Raw genomic sequence first — 24,911 nt, 5'->3', positions numbered from 1 at the left:
GGGATACAATAACCCCTTCTCTAGCCTCGTAAAGATGTATTGCAATGATTTTTTTGGTACATTGACAATATTAGAACCCATTGGCTCAACTTGATCCCATGTTCCTTTGTTTACGTAGGGGTCAACATTATTGTTGTTTCTTTTCTACTTGCAAGAAAATTAAATTTCTCATTACGTTTACAGTCAAAGAACAATGCTATAAATATGATATATTCACGGAAAATAGAACACCAATTTTGGACCCTTACACAGTCATTTTCTGCAACATAATATTATCAAGGTATGTGTAGTTTGTGCAGGATCATTCTGAGCCTCCACAAACATGTTTTTGGAAAATGTCCAAAGCCAATTCTCATTTGTATAATTAGAATGTGGACACTGCCATGCATTTTCCTATGACACTCTCTAATGCTTCCATAAACATAACCCATGGCACATTGATTTCTAACCATTATCTCCAACCTCATGGTAGTAGCTAAAACATTAGCCTTATCATTATCTTTCATGAAGTTTAGGGCAATTACATGCATAGGGCTATGTATAATAGAAACAATATTGATGGTAAAAGTGGCAACTTCTTTGAGCTACGATGAATGAAAAGATAATGAAAATTCCAATTTCACAATATCATAATAATAAAGTCAAAACTCCATCTCATCATCCACATAAATCTATAATTCGCAGTAACTTTCCTCCTAAATCTCCACTAAATGTGAGATTTTATACTTCCTTGAGGAACTGGGAGTGACTTCATTTTTGTTTTTATAGATGGCCTTCAAATTTACTCAAACGGGATGACCCACCTTCACAAGTTTTCAAACAATATACTTATGATTTTCTAGAATGGTAAGAATTGATTGCCTATTTTCTAAAATAGTGGGATTCCACAGCCACTTTATTTTGATACTAAAAATTGGCCCTATTTTCTGTGTCTTAGTTAGAGTTAACTTTGTTTTTTGGGGTAGTATGGATCAACTCTATTTTTCTTAAACATAATAGATTAGCTTCCCATATTATGGAACAAAGAGATTCAACTCCACGTTGTTTGGAACAACATTGGTTGACTTTTCCTTTTCTTAAATAATCAATGTCAAATCCGCATTTTCTAAAACATTAGGGATCAACTCATCAATTAATCGAATACATTCATATGCTCCATGTGATACAAAATCCACAAATGCGAATTGAAAATCATTGCAGTATCTTCCTTGTGAGGAAAATTCTCTTCCACATATTCAAAATTTCTTTGTACGCTCTTCAAGTAATTTAGACTATGATATGACCATGCTAGATTGATTTCATTGGATCCAAAAACTAATTAATTTTATTTCAATTTGCGTTGTTTGACCCCTTTTGAAAGTGTTGTAAATATATGTGATTTTGGCTGACTATAAACCCATAGATTGAGGTACAATTATCTCAATAGATTAAGGCATAGACAAAGCTTGATCTTTTATAAGTGCTTAATTGTTTGCTACTTGAATGGCTTTCATGACGATCTCATAATTCTCATGCATTTTGTGAATGAAAGGATGCTCCATCACATTTTTTCACAATAATAGGGGAGGCAAACAATCACAACTGCATATGATTATGATGTATGGATGGTCGCATATAATAAGGCAAACTCCGATATGGGGAGTGAAGATGAACCTTGAGTAATCGTAATTCATAGAGGGAGCATGTGATAAGGCCAAGGGAGAATGCTATTAATGGGCGGACTACCTGGTAGTTGTTAGTGGACTAATGTTATCGGTGGCAGGAAATCCATAAGGAATGTTCGTAGATACTAACTACTCCTGAATTTGAGCTTAGGAACCTCTATAGCAAAGCTTGTTTATGGGGATAGTAGCAAAGTCCCTAGTTTTGGTGCTTATCACTTCTTCCACATCACCATATAGTAAAATCATAACCAGTATTTTCTTCATCTCTTCAATTGTCAATTCCACATTTGATATCCCTAATTTTCTCATAAAATCAACAACACTCTCAATAGTGGCTACAACCTACTACAAGATGAACTGCAAACACTATTGCTTAACAATGCTAGTGAACTTTGTATAGACGATTTGGCATGTGTACCATGCCCCTCTAGTTATCTCTTTTGAATGTGTCAATTATGCTAGCATATACACTTTCTTTTCTTGGTTAGAAATGCATTTCACCCCTTTTCTTGAGCCATGAGTGATGAACCCCAGTATTGCAACAAGTATGCTAAAACTCCTGGGGCCATCGACTTAATTATCAACCTAGGGTTTATACAAACATAAGAGGGGTCAACACAGTATGTGCGGTAGACACTTTCATTTTCCTAGTATAACTCCCTTTGATGAAAGTGAAAGAAGACAATGAAATAACTTTAATTGAGAAAATATTTAGGTAAGATGCCAATCCTAAGGTAAATAACAATAAGAAAATATTCTACTTTTGCTAGTCTAAAGTAAATGGCAGAAACGACATCAACTCGATTTGAAAAAAGTAAATCATAATGACAAATTAATAAAATCTAATCTATCTTACTGGAAATGAAATCTATTATATTTTGCAGGAAACGAAAGTCCTGGATTATTATTGCAAGAAGGAAATCACACTTTACATGAAGTAAATTGCAGGAAGGAAATCTAAACTAATTGCAGAAATCAACCTTCAAGATGAAAGCAATGTAAGAGCTAAAAGGTGACCTAAGCATGTTGCATCTCAAACAAAGTGGCCTCATAGCTTTCGTAGGCTACAAATAACCTCTATCATGAATTTGGAGTGACTTTGGGCAATGAATACCTCAAAACAAATTTCTACACAATTGTTATAGAACTGCTATAGGGTTGTTACTCCTCGAGATGACTTTTCGAATACCCAATCAAATAAAATAAAAATGAGATGGGAAAATATTTATTATTAAGTAAGATGTCCTAGGATTTCATTCCAAGTGGAATAACTCAAAAATACCCATGTTAACATGTGTTAAAAAATAGCAGAAAATTACTACTATAAAAAACAGAAATTCTAGAACTAGTGAGCTAGTTAACCTACCAAATGCCTAACCTATTAACTCAAATGAATCGCATTAACATGTTCTAAAAAATAGAATAAAATTACTACTTCTAGAAATTCTAGATTTGTGAACTAGTAAATCAATCCAAGTAGCTCAATGATGAATATGAATTTTCAAAGATTTTATAAGGATGCATCATGCTTGTGACTATGTAAATAACCTACAAAACAACTCACTTCAATCATTTAACCAATATAACCTACAACAAAAGAAGCATGAATAGTAAATGCAGAAATAAGAGATGCAAGTGAAAAAGACATTCAAAGAAGATAAAGAAATTGTACAAGAGGGCTATGAGGCTTTTGGAATGGAAAATCCCAAGGATAATTAGATTCCTATAAAGGAAACCAAACTATAAAAGCTAAAAATGGAACCTAACTTCCTTATTTGAATCAATCAAAGTACATCCCTACTAGAAATGAAAGTGGAGCTACTAAATAACAAGCTTTCTCTACAAGAAGACTAAAAAATACATGCCCCTAGAGGAAAATTCGAATTTGTATTTATACAAAGTGATGAGGAAGCATTCTTCTTGAAAGGAGGCAGATTTCACCTCCAAAATCCCTTAAAAAGTGGATCTAGTTCTCGACACTATGAATTTGCATTAAATGATAGGGAACACATTTCTAGATTTTCTCAATCACTGGAGCTCCAAAATTTGTTTATTAATTTCATCATATCATGTTCATTTATTATTCAACATTGGTCCTCCTGTAGTAGGGAGCAAGTTCGTAGATTATCTCATCCTCGAAGTCTTCATAATCTGTCCAATATTCTCATAATATTCTACAAATATACATAATATTAGGCATATAATATGCACTTATCTCTACACCTTCCTAATGAACATATTAAAGATAAAAAAGTGTCATCTAACGCAAAAAGAGAGGCTTAATTTGCCAAAATATGGTCATATGGGCCTTAATTTATGTCTTATTTGGAGGTCCATTAATGAGCTGTCATACTTTTTAATGCTTTCTTAACCCGTGGCTACTACAAATTGGTTTCCCTTTTCATATCTTTTATCAATGTACCCATATTTCCAAAATTTGTTATGTCTTGATATATGAGCATATATTCAGATGAGTGGCCTTTAAACCTTACATATTCTTCTTTTTCCTATTTGTTGTAGACTATCAAATCACCCTACTTGAATACCGATAATTGATAACTTTTGAAGCACAGGAATTGAGTGCCTAAGCTCTAGCATTGAGATCAACATCTTTAGGATTTTCCAGCATGATTTTATCTGTCAATACATCAGAGAAAGAAATGAAAAGGTCTAATATTCTATTGATGGTAGTATCCATTTGTGAAGTTGATGTTGTCATGTCTGAGATCACAACGCACTTTGCACCAATACCAAAACCTTGTGCTTCAAACTACTGTGCAATCTAAATTTCTAGTTGTCTGGTTAGAGAAAGGACACAAACAAACAATTTTTGTCATTTTTCAAGAAGTTCCTGCAAAATTGGAATTAAAATGTCGTTTTTCTCTCTGAACCCATCTAATTCAACCTAATTAAATTCCCATAAAATCACGTATGGATGAAGCTAATTTGATTTTTGTAGCACCATGCCATGATTGAATTACTGGTGGAACATGATGCATCTTCTAATCTTGCTGACCTAATAGTATATGCTTCCCATGAAGAGTTATTGCTAGTGGCGATATGCCTTCTAGTTTGGTTGCATCCTTTTCCAAGCCCTAGACGCACAAGGGAACACATAAGTATAGTCCTAGAAATTGCTTAGAAAAACAATACCTTTAACCTATATAGACATAAATGGATATTCAGTGCCGAAAGATCCTTTGCAAGATTGATTGACTGCAAATGTTGTAAACCCTAATAATGAGGATGAAGCAAGTTAGGCAAGCATGTATATTGTGTTCCATGAAAATATGCACAACCATAGCCCTTGATGTTAACTAGGTCATTAAAGGAGTTTATACCATGTTAGATCTAAGACTTTTGTGATCCATAATGTAGATATATGCCTTTTGGACTAATCACATAATCATGTATTTGATTGACGTTTTGAACCAACTAATGTAGTCCATCCTCAGGACAAGGTGAAGAATCAATCGATCATAAGGAATAAATAGTATGGATGCATCATTGACTAGAATTAGCTGTTGAAAAATAGTCGTTAAATTAGTTAATAAGCTAAGTAGAATATTATTAATTAATAAGGTAAGTACAATATTATTTTAAATCCACATGAATGCTACCAAAACCTTGAAAAGAAAGAGGGACCCAAATTTTAGGATTTTAGACTAAAAAATTTGTGGGGTGTTGTAGCGGCTACAACGGTAACTTACAAGTGACTTAACTTTTGATTAGAAGATCCATTTTTTTGGGTGATTGGAAATTCTAATAAAGAGGAGTACTATTATTATTTTCTCACATGGCCCCAAATAAAGATCCAAAAGGTACTACACCAATGAAACTTCCTGAAGGCTCATTTAGGACTTATGAAGAAAGTCAATACTTAGAATTTAAGTTCTCACAATTAGGGAATAAATTCAATGAAATGGATGGTGGTATGTTGAGAAAGGTGGATTTATTAGGTTGATAAAAAACCTTAAAAAATAAATGATGGATAAAATGGAAAAAAAGATGAATGAAAATAAGGAAGAAATGAAAAATGTCAAGGAAGATATACAAAATCCCATCAAGGAAGAAATAAAATAATTACAAAACATTATATTAGAAGATATTCGTAAAAAGGATGTGGTGATCTAAGGAAATCGTGAACATAAGGAGTAGTGTGGTGTTGAGACTCAATCTCATATGGGGAGCATACTATCACAATTGGAGAGCACAAATATTGAATCGTAGAAACGTAATCACGATATTTCAATGTCAGATCCACATCATTAGGGTTTCAAGTCAGCACCAAGAAAATTCTACATTCTGAAGATCAATATGAAATTTTTTTATGGTAATTAACACATTGAGAGATTCACATTCCTAGCTTTTTCTGTCAAAAAAGAATAAATTTGCAGTATTCACTCATAAAAATATGCTATATTATCTACATTTTGATATCCAATTTCCAAAATTTAACTAATAAAAACTAAGCCAAATAATTGACTTATAATAAAAACTAAGCCAAATAATTGACTTATATATATATATATATATATATATATATATATATATATATATATATATATATATATATATATATATATATATATATACACAGATATATATGATTTCAAATATTTCCAAAATCAACCAACTTTAATAGACATAAAAAACACTTCCGAAGGAAATTTTAGTAAATGTTTTTGCATCTATAGTACATTATTCTCCTAAAATGGATTACAATAACGATATTGTATATTGATGTTAACCCTTTGTTCTGGAGATTAAAATTTTGAGTGAAAAATATGGATATTATAAAATATAAAATTTTGTCTTTTACATTGCTAAAAAGAATTCTACCATGGTTTGTTCCTGACTGTATACATCCAAGTCCTAATTCATTTGTTACTGCTAAAACTATTCCGGATCCTCAACTTGACATATGGCCATACTTGTAGAACTTTTAACACCATCAGATGCAATGAATACATCCTAGTCCTTCCCAGATCTTCACCTTGTTATATGGCCATACTCGTAGAACTTTTAACACCCTGGCTTGCCATGAATAGTCATCCATCCCTCGTTGAGCTTCCTATACTGATGAGTCAAACTTCCTGTAAACTTTCAACAGACTTAGCAACACCCCTGATTACTCATGCATTGATGGTTTACATGAATTTCATAAGTTGAATTAGCGTACAAATTTGATGGACTCTCATAAGTTTAATTAGGGTATAAATTGGATTTTTTACCTGTAAGAATTTTCAGTTTCAGGTTCATGAAATTATTTCCCAAACAATCATGAATTTCATTTCGAATCATCTCTATTATAGGTAGAGAGAATTTGGCTTGAATCAAATACTCCATATAAAAAGATTTTAGTAACGAATTAGAAATAAGTGATCACATCACATCAATATGCCCCGTAGAATTAGAACTATGTGTATACCCTTGCCTAAACGTACCAAGATGACCATTCAAATATAGTAAATGGTGGCCTATCCTTTATCTATTTGTCATAAGTTTGGCCTATTTATCTTGTTTTTACTTATATTTTTATTTTAATTTTTATACTTTGGTCCAACAGAGATATTGTTGGGGTGGTTGGTGGCCACAGGGCTACTGTGGTGTTGAGTCTGAGGTTTCGGTGGTCTCGTCAGTCACAACTTCAGGCAGTTGGAAGGCAGGGTCTAGCCAATGGGGCGTGGTCTGGGAAGGGAAGACAATTGGTGTGGGAAACTACAATGATATGTCAACGAGGGCGCCCCGTCGCGGTGGCGGACGTCGCGAACAACCTAGTGCATGGGTTGATAGGGGGGAAGATGATCCATAAACTGTCGTTGATATTCCACTGGACAATTCATCACAACATATCTAATAATATTATATTAAAACTCTGAAAATTATACACTATTACAATTTATTAAACTTTAAGATTTTTTGATTTAACTATAACTAGTGCATGCATGCTAAAGGAAATTATGCAAGGAAATAGATAATGACAAAATAACCACACACACACATAAGACATAAGATATGCTCTCTGGGAAACCCTTTCAGGAGAAAAACTAGATGGAAGGTGAGGTCACTTCGCTCTTTTTCTCTGTTTGAAAATATGGTTGCAGGTATAAAGAAGCAATGCCTATGGCCCATGGGTTTGTACAGTGCATAGATCCTCTTTGTTTTCTATACCTCCTATCTCTCCTAGCTATCTTTGCTCATCTATGGAACAAAATTCTCTCGAAAGAATGGAATGTTTATTCCTCCTAATGGCCCAGTTATAATAAAGTGCGATAGCCTTAGTGGTTAAGTTTGACTACATCAACTCTTAACTAGAGTTAGAAAATAGACTCTTCTAGAATCTTTAGATCAACAACACGTGGCTTGCCTCTTTTCCATGAATAATGGGGGCTAACGTGACACTCCCGAACTATAGGTGTGAAAACAGGAAGGTCAAATTCTGAGCGGCATAAAATTTGTTGGAAATAATACTGAGAGGGGGGCGTGAATCAGTATTAGCAAATCAACAATCTTTTTATTTCCATTATCAGATTCATATATGCTACTTCAGTTATGGAAACCCGCGTGTATACACAACTGTGTTTAATGCAACTAGCGTATATCTAGTAAACTTATGATTCAGTTAGTTGATCTTTAATGAGGGCATCAGAACATTATTAACCATATAAACAGTGAACAGGTGCAGTAAAACAAAATAGGTCATCACACATAAGAAGCACACATGAACACCATGATATAAGGTGGAAACCCAATGTGGGTGAAAACCACCTGCTGCAATCGTCTCTATCTTCCTTTTAATAAGAAACTTCTTTTTACAATTTTGTACTGGCGTAGACTCATACCAGTATGCAGGCACCCACTTGCAAAAGGCTACAACCTTCTCTTGTTCTCCAGCTATTACTAGAAGGGAGCTACAACCCCCTAGCTCTTGTACTAGCCAATATGTTTACTAGTACGTAGGCGCCAGCCTATAGTAGAATACAACCTTCTCTTTTCTTCCAGGGACCACGTTTCATAAATTTTCAGACTGGATCCCTCAATACAAAACAATCACAACTGCAATACAACCATCAACTATATCTGCATCATCAATTTCTGAATCACCCAACAACTGAATCACTGAAACCCTGTTATCAAAACACAGTCACTAGAACACAGAGCAGAACCCAGAACTCTGCCACAACCACTAGAACCAACAACAACCCCAAATATCAAATGTCATAATGTATATGGTACTTGGCTGTGTTGAACCAACATGTATACGTTGTCTCACCAAAGGGAACCCATGTACAAATCTGAAAATAATTACTTATACCTTCGCTACAATTTCAAATTCAGATATACCCAGAACATAAGATATAAAGGATAATACAAGCGTCAGTATTCAGATCTATTCATGATCATACCATATAATGATAATGCATTTTAGTCTTCATGATCCTGGTCCATCAACCTTCATCAACCGCATAGGTGCACCCTTGGTTCAGATCAAGCAAAACATCATAAACCCATAACCAACATACTAGATCTCACACTTCATCAGATATTCATCACTTGCACACTTCCACCCTGGCCTAATGATCTCCTCCTCCTTTTATAGTCTTAGGCCTTACTCAATACCATGGTCCAAAACCACTTAGAACCAATACCTTGGACCAAATACCTGGGGTCAACACATCGGACAAGATACATTGGACCAATACCATGGATCACAATACCATGGACCAAATACCACGGACCAAAACCAAGTTCTCCAACATGTACACGCCTTTCCTTGCGTGAAAGTGCATGTATACGCATACGCATCTTTTGGTCGGCGAACCCGCGTATATACGCGGCTGGGTCAAAGGGAACCTGCATATATCTCTTTTTCCTTCATTCTGAGAGCTTGAACTGTGATCTGTCATCTGAGTGAGTTGCCATCAAGGACAACACTTGTGTCATACCTGTATCATAATGCCAACAATCTCCCCCTTTGGACTTGATGGCAACAACCACACCAAGTCACTCTCCCCCTTTGACATCAAGGGCAAAGGGCGGACCAAGATATTCTCTCCCTTGATATACATTTTGTTGTCCATACTCCCCCTGAGTACATGTTGAAATCTCTGATTGAGCTCCCCCTTTGTACATGCCAAGATGTACCAATCCGTCCATGCTCCCCCTGAGCACATGCTGAGTCTGCAAAAATATTTTTCAAGAGAATAACACGACTCTACAACTCAACTAAGTGAGTATGACCTTCCTATCACCAATGACTCATACATACATCAATCTCCCAATCAAGTGGGGATACACCATTTTAACTCATCCACCCAACCAAGTGGGGATATACCAAATGTTTATACATGACTGAAATAGACATTATTACATCATCCTTCCCATGCAAAGTGGGGTTACAAATTGGGTCTTTTCATGACCTTTACATCAAATGATATACATGACTTTTATAACAATGACCAACAATCTAAACAAGACCATGATAGTCATCAGCAACTATCGTACACCATATATGATCTGCACCATAAGCATCTGTCACTAGCATCCAGACCTGTAACCTGCAATCCATTCTCTTGGCCAATCAACAATCAGTAGCAAGATGTATCAATAAGCATCATCACCAAAGACTTCTAACCATAATGCCAACAATGCATTATTCGAAGCATATGCTCCCCCTGAACTTGTGCCAACCAACATGACCGAACCATATCAGACTTCTTTTCCTGCTCTGTTTCTTTTTCTTCAAATCACCATATACGCGACTCTGCAGCCTCCAACTCGCGTATATACGCGACTTCTATTCATAATATCTGCATATGCAAATTGGAATACTGAAGGTCTACACTTTCAGTTTCCCCTGTGTCTGTTATATCTGCTAACTGAGTTATGCCACATCTTTCTGACTCTAATTCTGTCTTCTTCAATACCTAGAATTGTGATGATGTATGATCCTTTTGTTTTGGTGTCCGAATTTTGCTCCTGGAACGTGATGATCTTTCTGTGTGATGGTCTTGAAGCATTCTTCTTCTACATCTGGCTGCAACATGTCCAAGATTCTGACATTCATAATATTCAACATTACTCATCGGAGGAAATAACCGTCTGTCACTTCCATAGTTAGGAGTAAAAGATTTTCTTTGAAGAATTTCTTTTCTTGGTTGCTGCTGGGGTTGACCACTTATCTCCTTGTTGATCATTTCAGATTTTGCATTAGAATTCCTTTCCTCACCTTGTGAGCTAGATTCACCTTCAACAGTTTCGTAAAAACCAAGACCAGTTTTGATAGCTGGGGATCTTTGACTACTAAGAATATCATCCAAAATCTTAGTACTGTCTTGAAATCGTAACAGTTTATCCTTTTCTTCTAATTTACATTTTAAGATATTTACCTCAACCTGATGTTGTTCTTCCTTTTCCAGATATTGCTTCTTTATGTTTTCTTCAGCTTTTCTTCCTTCTTCCACTTGTTGCCTTAATTTGAGCACTTCATGTTCTTGTTCTTCAAGAGCTTCTTCATTCTGCTTCTTTGATTTTTCAAGATCTTCTTTTAGAGAGAGGATCTTAGATTCAAGTCTCTGGATTGTTATGCTCTAATCTTTTACTACATCCTGTAGCTGCTCCCTTACTCTGGTTACTATCTCCAACTGATCTTTTAATCTGGTAACTTCTTCTGTTTCTACATCCTCATTTTCATATGCCATGAGAAGTCTAATGTCTTCATCACTATTGGATGAGTCACTACTTTTACCATGAGTATAATAACTTCTATTACCTTCTTCAGACATCTTTAATTTGTTATGAGGGCATATAGCAGTGTAGTGACCAACTCTACCACAAGAAAAGCATTTGAAAGGTAGCTTACCTTTGAACCTTCCAGATCCTCGTTCAAGATTCTTGACAAAATTTACCTCATATTCTTCTTCTGAAATGTATCCTAATTCACTGAGTTTTTCTTTTCCATTCGCTGATACTTTAAATGCGGCTTCTCTCATATCTGATGGTCCTCCTTTTCTCATCTCAAAAGAAGTTAAGATTTCGTGAAGCTGCGTCATAGTGATTTTCTGCAGATCCTCCTTTTCTTCTATGGAAGACACTTTGGATTCAAATTTAGCAGACAAGGATCTCAAAACTTTCTCAACTAGGACAATTTCCTTAATTTCTTCACCCAAATTCTTCATACAATTGACAATCTTATCTATACGTAGGAAGTAATTAGCTATGCTTTCATTACTATGCATCTTAAGAGTTTCATACCGAATTCTGAGAGTTTGAAGCTTAACACGTTTTACCTGATCATCTCCTTCATAGCTTAGAATGATTTTGTCCCATATTTCTTTGGTTGATTTGAGCTGCATGACCTTGACAAATTTTGATTTTGACAAACTTCCCAATAAGACAGTAACAGCTTTGGCATTGAGTTCATATTGCTTTCTACCTACCGTATCTGTAGGAATCGTTGATGGATAGTTATATCCTCCTTCCACGATTTCCCAAATATCTATTCCAAGTGATTGTAGATAGGTTGTGGTTCTTATCTTCCAGTACATAAAATTGCTCCCATCGAAGATTGGTGGTTTGATGGCTCCCTCTCTTTCTTGATTACTCATCCTGATGGATCTTCCTTCAAGCGATCAAGCTTCTTCTAAAGGACCTACTCTGATACCAATTGTTGGAAATAATACTGAGAGGAGGGGGGTGAATCAGTATTAGCAAATCAATAATCTTTTTATTTCCATTATGAGATTCATATACGCTACTTCAGTTAAGGCAACCCGCGTGTATACGCAATTGTGTTTAATGCAACTAACGTATATCCAGTAAACTTATGATTCAGTTAGTTGATCTTTATTGAGTGCATCAGAACATTATTAACCATATAAACATTGAACATGTGCAGTAAAACAGAACAAATCATCACACATAAGAAGCACACATGAACACCATGATATAAGGTGGAAACCCAATGTGGGTGAAAACCACCTGCTGCAATTGTTTCCATCTTCCTTTTAATAAGAAACTTCTTTCTACAATTTTGTATTGGTGCAGACTCATGCCAGTATGCAGGCACCCACTTGTAGAAGGCTACAACCTTCTCTCGTTCTCCAGCTACTACTGGAAGGGAGCTACAACCCCCTAGCTCTTGTACTAGCCAATATGTTTACTAGTACGTAGGCATCGGCCTACAGTAGACTACAACCTTCTCTTTTCTTCCAGGGACCATGTTTCATAAATTTTCAGACTGGATCCATCAATACAAAACAATCACCACTGCAATACAACCATCAACTATATCTGCATCATTAATTTTTGAATCACCCAACAACTGAATCACTGAAACCCTGTTATCAAAACACAGTCACCAGAACACAGAGCAGAACCCAGAACTCTACAACAACCACTAGAACCAACAGCAACCTCAAATATCAAATCTCATAATGTATACGCTACTTGGCTATGTCGAACCAGCGTGTATACGCTGTCTCACCAAAGGGAACCTGCGTACAGATCTGAAAATAATTACTTATACCTTCGCTGCAATTTCAACTTCAGATATACACAAAACATAAGATATAAAGGATAATACAAGCGTCAATATTCAGATCTATTCATGATCATACCATATAATGATAATGCATTTTAGTCTTCATGATCCCGGTCCATCAACCTTCATCAACTGCATAGATGCACCCTTGGTTCAGATCAAGCAAAACATCATAAACCCATAACCAGCATACTAGATCTCACACTTCATCAGATATTCATCACTTGCACACTTCCACCCTGGCCTAATGATCTCCTCCTCCTTTTATAGTCTTAGGCCTTACTCAATACCATGGTCCAAAACCACTTAGAACCAATACCTTGGACCAAATACCTGGGGTCAACACGTCGGACAAGATACCTTGGACCAATACCATGGATCACAATACCATGGACCAAAACCAAGTTCTCCAACATGTACGTGCCTTTCCTTGCGTGAAAGTGTGTGTATACGCATACGCGTCTTTTGGTTGGCGAACCCGCGTATATACGCGGCTGGGTCAAAGGGAACTTGTGTATATCTCTTTTTCCTTCATTCTGAGAGCGTGAACTGTCATCTGTCATCTGAGTGAGTTGCCATCAAGGACAACACTTGTGTCATACCTGTATCATAATGCCAACAAAATTTGCATACAGACTCTGGTTGACGTGCTTCTTGCACTGTTGGAGAGGTCTCTATGTGTAGAATAACATGAAACGACGCATGCCAAGGTGGAAAAGTTTTACCCCCAAAAAACATCGTTTGATGCATCAAAACACTCCTGGAAGGTTTCAGACCCCGTTTCACTAAACTGGGTCCCACGGTAAAAACGGTCCCATGAGCTGATTCCTCCTTTTTTCCGCTCCAAATTCATTGAGGTGCAAGAAAAACAATATAATGATCCAATTCGAATCACACCTCCCCATTTTGGGAGGCTTTTGGTCCCCAAAATATTTTATTGAATTACGTGAGTAAAGTTTTCCTCCACCTTCTCTCGGGTGTACCATTTAGCTTTGCCTGGAAGTTCTCTCTTCAACCCAATCTACCAAAGTTCATGCTACCCCTACCTTATAGTTCTGGACCTCTTCTACAAAACTGTATCTTTTGTCAACTTTTCCTTAGCGTTTGGTGCCAAATCATCCACAGAAGGTAGGACTTGTTCCTCTTCCTGATCTAGCATAGAAGGCTCATAGAGTTTCAAATTATCTACATTCACAATTGATTAAATGCACATATATGGTGGTAAACTGAGTTTATAGGAATCATCACCCACCTTTTCCAGTATCTCAAAGGAACCATACCTTAGAGCCTTGATTTTCTTACCAAGCCCCTGCAACCTCTCATTGTTCAATTGTAGCCATACTCTGTCTCCCACCTTGAATGATTTCTCTATTTAGTGATGATCATGCCTAGCCTTATACTTCTCCTGCGACTTCTGCAGTGTTTCCTATACCTGTAGATGGATATGCCTGATCTTCTCTATAAATTTTCAGGTCCCAAATCATCTCCTGTAAGATCGAAAATATCAAAAACAAGTCTCAAATGGAGAATTTCCTGTACAAGTGTGGACTGCTATGTTATAAGAATGTTGTATATATACTATATTTTCATCCCAAGTCTTCGGATGCTTCTGGTTGTATCCCATCAGAAGTTGCACCAATGTCTTGTTGACTACTTCTATCTTTCCATCTGTCTATGGATGGAATGTTGTAGATCTCTTCAACTTTGTGTCCATCTTCTCCCACAATGTAGTCCAAAATGCACTGAAAAATATTGTGTCTCTATCTGAAATGATTCTCCTTGGTATCCCAAAGTGCACCAACACCTGTCCAAAGAACAAGTTTGCTACTTCTTGTTCGATGATGGTCTTTTTACAGGGCATCAAAACACACATCTTGTTGAACTTGTCAACTACCACGAACAGGTAGTCATGTCCCTTCCTGGTTGTTGGTAAACCTCCCACAAAGTCCATGGAAATTCTCTCCCAAGGATGAGTAGGTGCATGTAAGGGATGATATAGACCTTGTTTCTTGTTGCTAGGCTTGCTAGTACAATAAAGCATGCATCTTCTTATGAACCTAGCTACTTGTTCTTGCATCTTGGGCCAATACACATACCTTTGCAAAGTTAGCCACGATCTTCCCTACACCAAAGTGCCCTACAACCTTGGAGGTGTGAGCCTCTCTAATAATCTACAGTCGCTCACCTTTAGGAAGACGTAGCTTATCCAACCTGTAGAGTAACTTGTCCTGGAGATGATAGTCAACGGTGTTGTCGCCATCGTGCACATGACTCTGACTTTGCAACTATTGATATTGTTTTGAATATTCCTCTCTATATGCATCATTAGTGAATGGCTCCATGTGCATAAGAGTCCCCAAAGCTATAATATTTAATGTGGGTAGGCTTGAAATCATATCGGCTAACTTGTTTGTGCTACCCTTCTTATACTTGATCACCAAATCAAACTGATGTAAAAACCCCATCCACTTGTAATGCATGGTCTATTGTAGCTTACTCTGGGCCTGCAAGTACTCTAACGACTGATGATATGTGTGGATTTGTGTATCCTTTCCCATCAGATAGTGCTTCCACTTCTTCACAACTTCATCATGGCATAGAGCTCCTTATCGTATGTAGGGCGGTTAATAATTTCCCCATGAAATACTTCAGAATGGTAGTAAGTGGGCCTTCCTCCTTGCATCAAGACAACTCCCATAGCATACCCACTCGCATTTGTCTCCACTTCAAAGGGTCGTTGCAAGCTTGGTCATACCAAAAATGGTGTTTGAATGATCTTCTTCTTTAGCTCCTCGAAATCCCTCTGCTGACCTTTTCCCCACCGGAAACTCTTGCCACTCGTTGTTATGGCATGGAGCGGTGCTGCTACCACTAAAAATGAGGCTATGAACATCCTCAGGGATTGTGCTGCCCCATTGAAACTCCTAATCTCAGAAACATTAGTAGGCACTGACCATTTCATGATGGTCACCATCTTAGAAGGATTTATCTTCAGTTCTCCTCTACCGATCACATACCCCAAATACACCAAGGAATGTTGCGCAAACTCACACTTCTTGAGATTTGCTAACAGTTGGTGCTTCTTCATTGTTTCCAACACTTGCATCAAATGTCACATATGCTCCTCCCAGATAGCACTATATACCAGTATATCATCAAAATAGACAATAACAAATGAATCTATAAAAGGACATAGTACATCATTCATTAATTTCATAAGTGTAGTTGGTGCAATGCATAAGCCAAATGACATAACTAACCACTCATACAAACCTTATCTGGTTTTGAAGGCAATCTTCCATGTATCTTCTTCTTTGACTCGAACCTGGTGATATCCAGACTTCAAGTCAAACTTGGTGAAGTACTTTTCTTGTTGCAATTGATCTAGCAGATCGTCTATTCTCGGAATGGGGTATATGTTCTTTAGCGTGATTTTATTCAACGTCCTGTAATCTATACACATCCACCAAGTCCCATCCTTCTTTGGCACAATGATGACCGGTGACCCACATGGTCATGTACTCGGTTGAATGACACCCTGTTCTAGCAACTGTTGCAACTGTTTCTTCACCTCACTTGCTTCTATAATAAATTTTATGTACAACCCAATATTTGGCAATCAGGGGTCTGTCAATAGTTGGATATCATGCACCACTTCTCTCTTAGGTGGTAACCCTTTAGGTTCTTGAAACACATCCTTGTATGCCCGCAACAACTCCTCCAATTGTTGTTTTTGTTTCTTAGTACACCCCTCTGGGCATCCCTTGCCTCTTATTGACTCCTCTTTAGACTGAATTTCTCTTAAAAACAATAAAACATACTTTTTGCTGGAAGTGATCAATTTCTTGGAGTGGTTGACACTTACCAATGAAATTTTTGACTTGCCTTTGTCTGCGTTGATGATGAACAATTTTCTATCCTTGACTTGCCTGAGCCGGTACTAGTTAGCTCTGCTCATGAATATTGCATCATGCATGTACATGTATAGACTACCAAACATGACTCCACAAACATCAAGGGGAACCACATCCAGATCTACGTCACCAATAAAATCAACAATAATGGCAAATCTAACTTTGCACTATTTTGTTACCTTCAGCTCTACATCCTTATTTACCCATCCCAGTAGATATGGGTTTGGATGGTCATGAGCTTCCAGCCCCAACTTCTTGGCCAACTCTGCTGCAATGAGATTCATTTGTGATCCTAAGTAAAACATAGCATCAATCTTTGTCTTCTTGACTTGTATCTTTATATGGAAGAGTTTGGTCATTTCTTTCTCTTCTTGTTGCTGAAGGCTACTCAGATTCACCTCCTTTTGCACTGATGTATAGACAATATTCTCATCCATGTCTGAACTAATTTCAACTTGGTTGCTCGAATCAGTGGCCATGAGATTCTTCTTCTTAAATTATCTTTCTTCTTATTCTTCGGGTTTGGATCTAGGTGCAACTTCCAACACTTCTCCTCTGTATGGCCATCAATGTTGCACTGCTTTCTACGATCTTTGCGCTGGTGTGTTATGAATTTAATCTTTTTATCTTTTCCCCCTTTTTTCTTCTTCTTCCCCTCCTTATAATCTTCTAGTTGCTCCTTCTGCTTCAATCCACTTGATTACACTCTTTTCAGGCCCATGTTCACCAAGTACTGTGCCCGTACACAAGCCTCATCCACTGATTTTGGCTTGAACAGCATCACTTGCTCACGCAAATGGCGGTGCAGAAACCCCAAATACTTGAGGAGTACAACTAGGTTCTTTGGAGAGATACCCAACATTATAGTCATCTTTCTAAATTGTGTGGTGTACTCCTGCACGCTTTGGCCCAACTTTTTCAAGAAGTAATGCCACCGGATCCGCTGGTCCTCCACGTACCCAATGGGATAAAACCGTGACTTAATGAGGGTTTTAAATTCTCCCACTTAGTCGCTGGAGGTTCTCCATTCAACCTTAGGGTTTTTGTGTGGCTCTCACACCAAGTCAATGCATGGCCCTCTAATTTCAGCCACATGAGTGAGACCTTTTGCCCTTCCTCGATTTGATGGACACTGAAATAAACTTCCAGTTGTTCCAACCAATAGCTTAGCTTCAGAGCGTCGAGATCGTCGTGGTATGACTTAATATCGAATTTTTCTTCCATTTTGAATAGGGATTGTTTCATGACACTCGAACTGGGTTGATATTTTCTAGGTTCTTTCTTTGTCTGGTTCTCCATGTCTTCTCGATCTCTCGATCCCCCTTCTGATTTTTCCTTTGCATTTGAACCCCCGTATTCTCCAAATATCCCTATATTATTGCTTAGGGCTACCATGAGGAGGTTTACATTGCGGTATATATCCACAACTTCTTTTTCAAGCTGTGAAAACCTCACCTCCACAGGATCACAAGGTTCACTTACAGATTGGTCGCCCATGATTAGGGTTTTATGATTTTCGGCCCCACCAATCTAGATCCCTACAATCTCCACAAAACACCCAAAGAAACATGTTCTGATACCAAATGATCCGTAAATTTCCATGGATATACCACTGGACAATTCATCACAACATATCTAATAATATTATATCAAAACTTTGAAAATTATACACTATTACAGTTTATTAAACTTTAATATTTTTGGATTTAATTGTAATTAGTGCATGCATGCGAATGGAAATTATGCAAAAAAATAGAGAACGACAAAATAGACACACACACACACACAAGACAATAGATATGCTCTCTGGGAAACCCTTTCGGGAGAAAACCCAACTGGAAGGTGAGGCTGCTTCGTTCTCTTTCTCTGATTGGAAATGCGGCTGCAGGTACAAAGAAGTAATGTTTGTGGCCCGTTGACTGCTACAATGCATAAATCCTCTCTATGTGCTCTACCTCCTATCTTTCCTAGTTATCTTTTCTCAACTATGGAACAAAATTCTCTCAAAAGAATGGAATGCCTCTTCCTCCTACTGGCATGGTTATAACACAACCCAATAGCCTAATAGTGGTTAAGTTTGACGACATCAACTCTTAACTAGAGTTACAAAATAGACTCTTCTAGAGTAATTTACATCACAAAGACGTGGCTAGCCCATTTTCCATGAATAATGGGGGTTGATGTGACATTCTCCCAAACTATAGGTGTGAAAATAGGAAGGTCAACTTCTGGGTGGTATAACTTTTGCATACAGACTTCGATTGATGCACTTCTTACACTATTGGAAAGCTCTCTGTGTGTAGAATAACATGAAAAGGTGTTTGTTGAAGTAGTGAAGTTTTACCCCCCAAAAAAAATCGTTTGATGCCTCAAAATGCTCCCAGAAAGTTTCAAACCTTGTTTCACCAAACTGGGTCCCGCCAGTAAAAATGGTGCCATGACCTAATTCCTCTAGTTTTTCCACTCCATATGCGTCGAGATCAATGAAAAAATATAATGATCTAATTTAGATTAGAATACCTCAATGAGGAAGAGGCAGGAGGTGTCGACGTGGGAGGGGAGGTTGCCCACGCCCTAGCACATTCACCAGGATGTGTGGAACAACCACCTTCTCTGGACACAATTGCAGAACAAATTTGAGACGTCTAGGCCAACCTGGACATACTTAGTGGGCATAGGTACAAGGACATGAATGATATCATGGCATATATCAATGATGTGCATTTTAGTCAGAATGAGATCTTAGAACAACTGGTTGCCATGAAGCACAGTCAACGCAACAACAATGAAAGGATGGATGAAATTGAAGCGTGCCTAGCCCATATTGATTATCATATGCATGAAGATTGTGGGAATCCAGCTAATATTGGTAATCAAGCTCAGAACCCCCCTCCTTAAGATGAAATTCGCAGGCTGTGTTTTAGTTTTGTATGTTTTTTAGAACATTTGACCATTTTGTCCATGGGATACATGTAATGACTGGGCATACCTCTTATGTTTTTTCCAACTCTCCTCGCTAACAAATCTCGTTGGAGTGAAGCAGGGAGAGTCGAAGGCCACCAAAATGTAAGAAACTCTTTCCTAATAATATAATGAATCTATTTTGAGTGACAAAAAAAATTGTTATACTTTATTTAAATATTATGTATTATATATAATTTTGTTAGTTTTATTATAAATACAATAATAGGTTTTTGTTGATATAAATTTTGTATTGAGTTTTAATGAATTGTTTGGTATCAATTTCATCATAGATTATATTTAAATTAAATTAAATAATATATATGTTTTATATTATTTGTTGAATTAGATAGTGATTTGGTGCAATTGTTTATGTAATTTTAAATCTTTTGCAAGTCATGTTGAACCACTCTCAAAAAGTTCTCAAGTTGCTTTCTCAAACCCATTAGTTATAATGTATTTTGAAGAGGAATAATTTATGTGGACTTTCAACATGATGAGTTAGATTGGAGAGGATTCTAACATTTCAAGAAATAATAATATACAGAAATTTCATGATTTTTTGACAAGTAAGAAGAATAATTCTCTCTCTTTAGCATCTCAAGCCCTCAAAAGCCCAAACCTTGTTTTTTTTATATTTGAGTATGAATTTATTGAATGCATCGAAGATGCGATAATCCATGAAATATAATCTATTGGAGATGTTTCATAATTGGAAATGTTTCCTCCTTATCAAAGATGTTTCGTCAGTTACATGGACATTTCCATAAACATGGATATTTCCACATCTCTCTAGATTCACGACTATGGCTCATTAGTTCAGCCATTTATAGCACATTATGTAAGTTTTTACTCATTCTAATCAATTTTTTTTTCTCTCTCAAGCTTGTCTCTGTTCTTTTTTTTCTCTTGCAAGCTTTGTGTGATTTCTCTATTAGCTAGGTTCACTGTGAAACTTTTACATGGTATCAAAGAAAGGTTGTTGCCAGGAGAAAATGCATAAGCATTTTATTTGTAGGTTCAAGAGGAAGATGCAGTGAGAAAGATTGAAGTTCTCATCAACAATTCTTCTCATGCCACAAAAATATTTCAAGTGGAAAGTAAGGTTTTGAATCAACCGAGATGCAAATGTTTGTACCTAATAACAATGGCTATGGAAGTTGATCCAACATCAACTGTAAAAAAATAGGTATCTCAACTACAGGGATGAGGCCTATGGACTTATTAGCATGTCGACGTCTCCAAAGATGTTGTTTCACATTGAAGCTTGTACAACTCTAGATGAGGCTGAACTATTGGTTTTATAGATGGAAGCTCATTCTTTAAGATTCGCTTTATCATTTTAGCGCCCTTTACATTATCTAATCAAGCATCTAAGCATGTGGAGTGATCAAAAAACAAGGTAAGTTTCCATGGAGGAAAAATCTAATTGATAATTTAGTTAAGGGACCCTTCAACAAATACCTCTAAAGAGAATGAGACACTGGGAGGTTGAGCTCTCTTGCTTTGGCTTGACCACTCTTTATGTGGAAAACTCTATCTAGCGAACCTAAAATAGAAGGTTTGGGATGCAAATAAATCCTAATGCATTTACAAATGTCGTAGGTATAATACAAATACTTTAATGGGATTGATATTGTTATTGGTTTAATAGTAGGGATTACTTGTAATAATATGCTTATGCACATTGTGCTACTTCATTTACTCTTGGAGGGTATGTATCCCCTAATACAACTTTCCATTCAATTAACTTTTTCTTGAAATGCACACCTCTATATTACACAAGTACAAAGGGATGTTATTTATGTAACAATTAGTTTCAAACATGCTTACATTTTTTATTTTTACATTTTTACATCTACCTTGAAAAGAAGGGACCACCGAAGATCATCACATCCATGTTGATGGGGACATTCTTGGAAGACATCACTACACTATACATGGTTGATGTCCTTAGGCAACAACATGTACTCAATGTTTGGATCCATGAAGATGTTCTCTTCCACTTCACGAAATCTTAGCCAGAATTGAAATTGAAATTATAAAAAAAAAAATATTGCAACGAATTATTGTAACATCAAAGGAATTACATTGGAGTGAACTATTGCAATAGATAGAATTATGTACATGCCCTCCACTCAGCAATGATTGCCAACATCCAAAAGGATGCATCACAAACAAAAAGGAATTTCCTAGTGCTATTGTATCATTGTTGTTGTTATATGTTTTGTAAATGAAGCAGGAAAGACTACTTTCAAAACGATAAAGAAGGTTGAGTACTAAACAATTTTGAAATTATTGAATTTAGGCCTCTGTGATCATATTATGAAAAGTAAGAAAACTTTCGATAAAGAACAAGATCTTGGCATCAAGTTAAATAGATGAAGATAAAAAAAATTAGTTGTTGTAATATAACAGTTAGATTTGACTAAATAAATAATATTTTAATATAAAAAATAATTGTTAGAATATAATTGTTAATATTGAATTAACTAAAATAATTAACATAAAAAGGAAATTTTAATGAATGAATATCTAAAAATAAAAATAAAAATAATATCTATGTCAAACCTAAATAATCAAAACAATAAAACAATTAATAAAACCAATATAATAATATAATAAAATAAAAATAATATTTGTTTCAAACTTAAATAATCAAAACATTTAATTCCAAAAACTTAAAAATAAATAAATATAATAAATGGTAAAACTTAAAAAAATAAATAATGATAATAATAAATTAATTAATTAGTTAACTAACCAAATCAATAATAATAAAATAATTAATCGTTTATTAATGTTTAAGATAAAAATACAAATAAATAATTAAAATTAAGAAAAATATATATATAAAAGAAGAAATGGCAGGGATCCAACAACTGCTAATTTTCCGAGCCAACGTATCTATTCAGATTGTTTGGCCTCCTTTCAATCTCTATAGCTTCCCTAAACTTATGGTGATGGAAATGATTTATCTTAGCAATGACTCAAGCATCTTCAATGTATATGTGGTGTTTTGTCCTTTCCACATACTCTGCTAATGTTGAAGAGCGAGTCCTCACATGTTTTAGAAACCTGCCGCCTCTAACACTAAAAGGATGGAATAGATGGAATAGTAGTGAATAGATGGATGGAATAGATGGAATAGTAGTTTATAAATGGATGGAATAGATGGAATAGTAGTGAATTTCATTCTCATCACCTCCCATAAAATTGTAACCCAAAACTTAATGCATTCTAAACCACATAACAACTACTTTACACCTAATGATTCTTATTAAGAGGCATCGGGACAGAAATAACGCTTTAAAGATCTAAAGCTCTTAAACTTGATATAACTAGTGCAAATAGGCCACCGGATCATGATTGCTACTACAGCTTTGCCTTCCCTTCTGAGCACTAAACCATGGAACGAACATTTATGAGAACCATGAAATCTTCTAGTCCCTTTTGCTAGTATTTCACAATAATAATATAATGAGCTATTATCCAGAGAACTGAAAGTTTCTGTCTTGGTCATTGCTGTAATAGGTAATCTGTTTGGCCGAGGAGAATAAGAAACTCGAATCCAAGGTACCAGTTTTCCTGAAACTCGGAAATGTTATTCTGACGATTATAATTCTCTGTTCAAGGATCTATATATAAGCTGATACTTGTGTGGCAGTTGGGAATTAGAGGAAATTCTTTCACTTCAGCACTGGAAAACGCATCGGTACACCAAACTAATTTACATCTTGGGTATGCATACTAACGCTACCATTATTATTTTTTATTATTCTCGTTCCTTTGTCCCCTTTTTTGTTCTAATTTGAGCTCTATATTGGTACCTAGCGAGCCCTCTTGGGCGAGAGGAGATGGCAAAACTGATATCTCTAATTTCTGATCAAACGACCATTCCTGGCTACTTCTCCACCCATACCAAGAGTACAAAAGTTCATACTAACAAGATGAAACGTTCTTTGAGACGATCATACATATCTTAATTATTTTTGTTGTGGATTTTAATGTCTTTGAGTACCCATATACGGTATTGGTTTCTTCATGAAACATCATTTCACGTTAACTGATGTTCAGATTAATTGAGTTCTTATAAGACACAAATAAATCCATGCAAACTTATCTCGGTATATATGGCATCTTAGTAGTTTATATGGCATCTTATTATATATACTTGCTTAAAATGGTTTGACTCCTAATTAAAATGGTTTGTTTTTTTGAAAATGTGAATTTATGGGTAAGAAACACGTGACAAACGAATAAAGCATTTGTTATATGAAGTTGGTACATCACAGGGGAGATCACCAATTAACAATCTTAATTCTCTCTAATTCCATGATGTAGGTATTGATCTATTAGTTATTGATCTCTTCCCTAATAGACGCAGACATTTATAATTGTTTAACATAAAATGAATACTATAACATGCATCCACATTAGCACGAAATATAATTTTGTATAAGTTTTTTTGTCATTTAGTATGTTGTTGGGATTTTATTTACTAATTAATAGTTTGGGCACTTTTACCCATGTTAGCATGTTTTTATTCAACTTAGCTTTAAATAAACTTATTTGCTAAAAAATGATTTGCTTAATTTGAAATAAAGATAAATGATGTTAAACTTTAGGTTTACTCTAATGGAAAAATAAATCTAATTGTTAGTAAATTAAGTACAATGGTAACAAAATTTCAGTTTGATAAAAAAAATTAATTGTAACATCAAAGGAAATAAAGTGGGATTAAAGACTAAATTTCAATGAGATTGAAATGAAATATATCTAATATGTAATATATAATTCATCAATTTAGTATGCAAATGAGAAGTA

The 24,911-nt window shown here is 35.9% G+C and overlaps 1 protein-coding gene and 1 pseudogene across 2 annotated transcripts in view; one reads left to right on the top strand and one right to left on the bottom strand.

Moving 5' to 3' along the window:
- Window positions 1–24,214, top strand: part of LOC149231468 (agamous-like MADS-box protein AGL11) — a 454,736-nt gene extending 430,522 nt beyond the window's left edge. For both annotated transcript variants that reach the window (XM_089376313.1, XM_089376312.1), the window contains exons 6-8: window positions 23,619–23,660; window positions 23,752–23,825; window positions 23,919–24,214. In XM_089376313.1, coding sequence (XP_089232439.1) covers window positions 23,619–23,660; window positions 23,752–23,825; window positions 23,919–23,970 — 168 coding nt within the window. In that variant the 3' untranslated portion in view covers window positions 23,971–24,214. The remainder of the gene's footprint in view (window positions 1–23,618; window positions 23,661–23,751; window positions 23,826–23,918) is intronic.
- Window positions 1,794–4,293, bottom strand: LOC149231469 (uncharacterized; annotated as a pseudogene).
- Window positions 24,215–24,911: the final 697 nt, after the last annotated feature.

This window comes from Pinus tabuliformis, chromosome J (assembly GCF_031772625.1).
Source record: "Pinus tabuliformis cultivar Carrire ecotype Pingquan chromosome J, CPIR1, whole genome shotgun sequence".
Taxonomy (NCBI): Eukaryota; Viridiplantae; Streptophyta; class Pinopsida; order Pinales; family Pinaceae; genus Pinus; species Pinus tabuliformis.
This window is presented reverse-complemented; position numbering and strand designations above follow the sequence as displayed.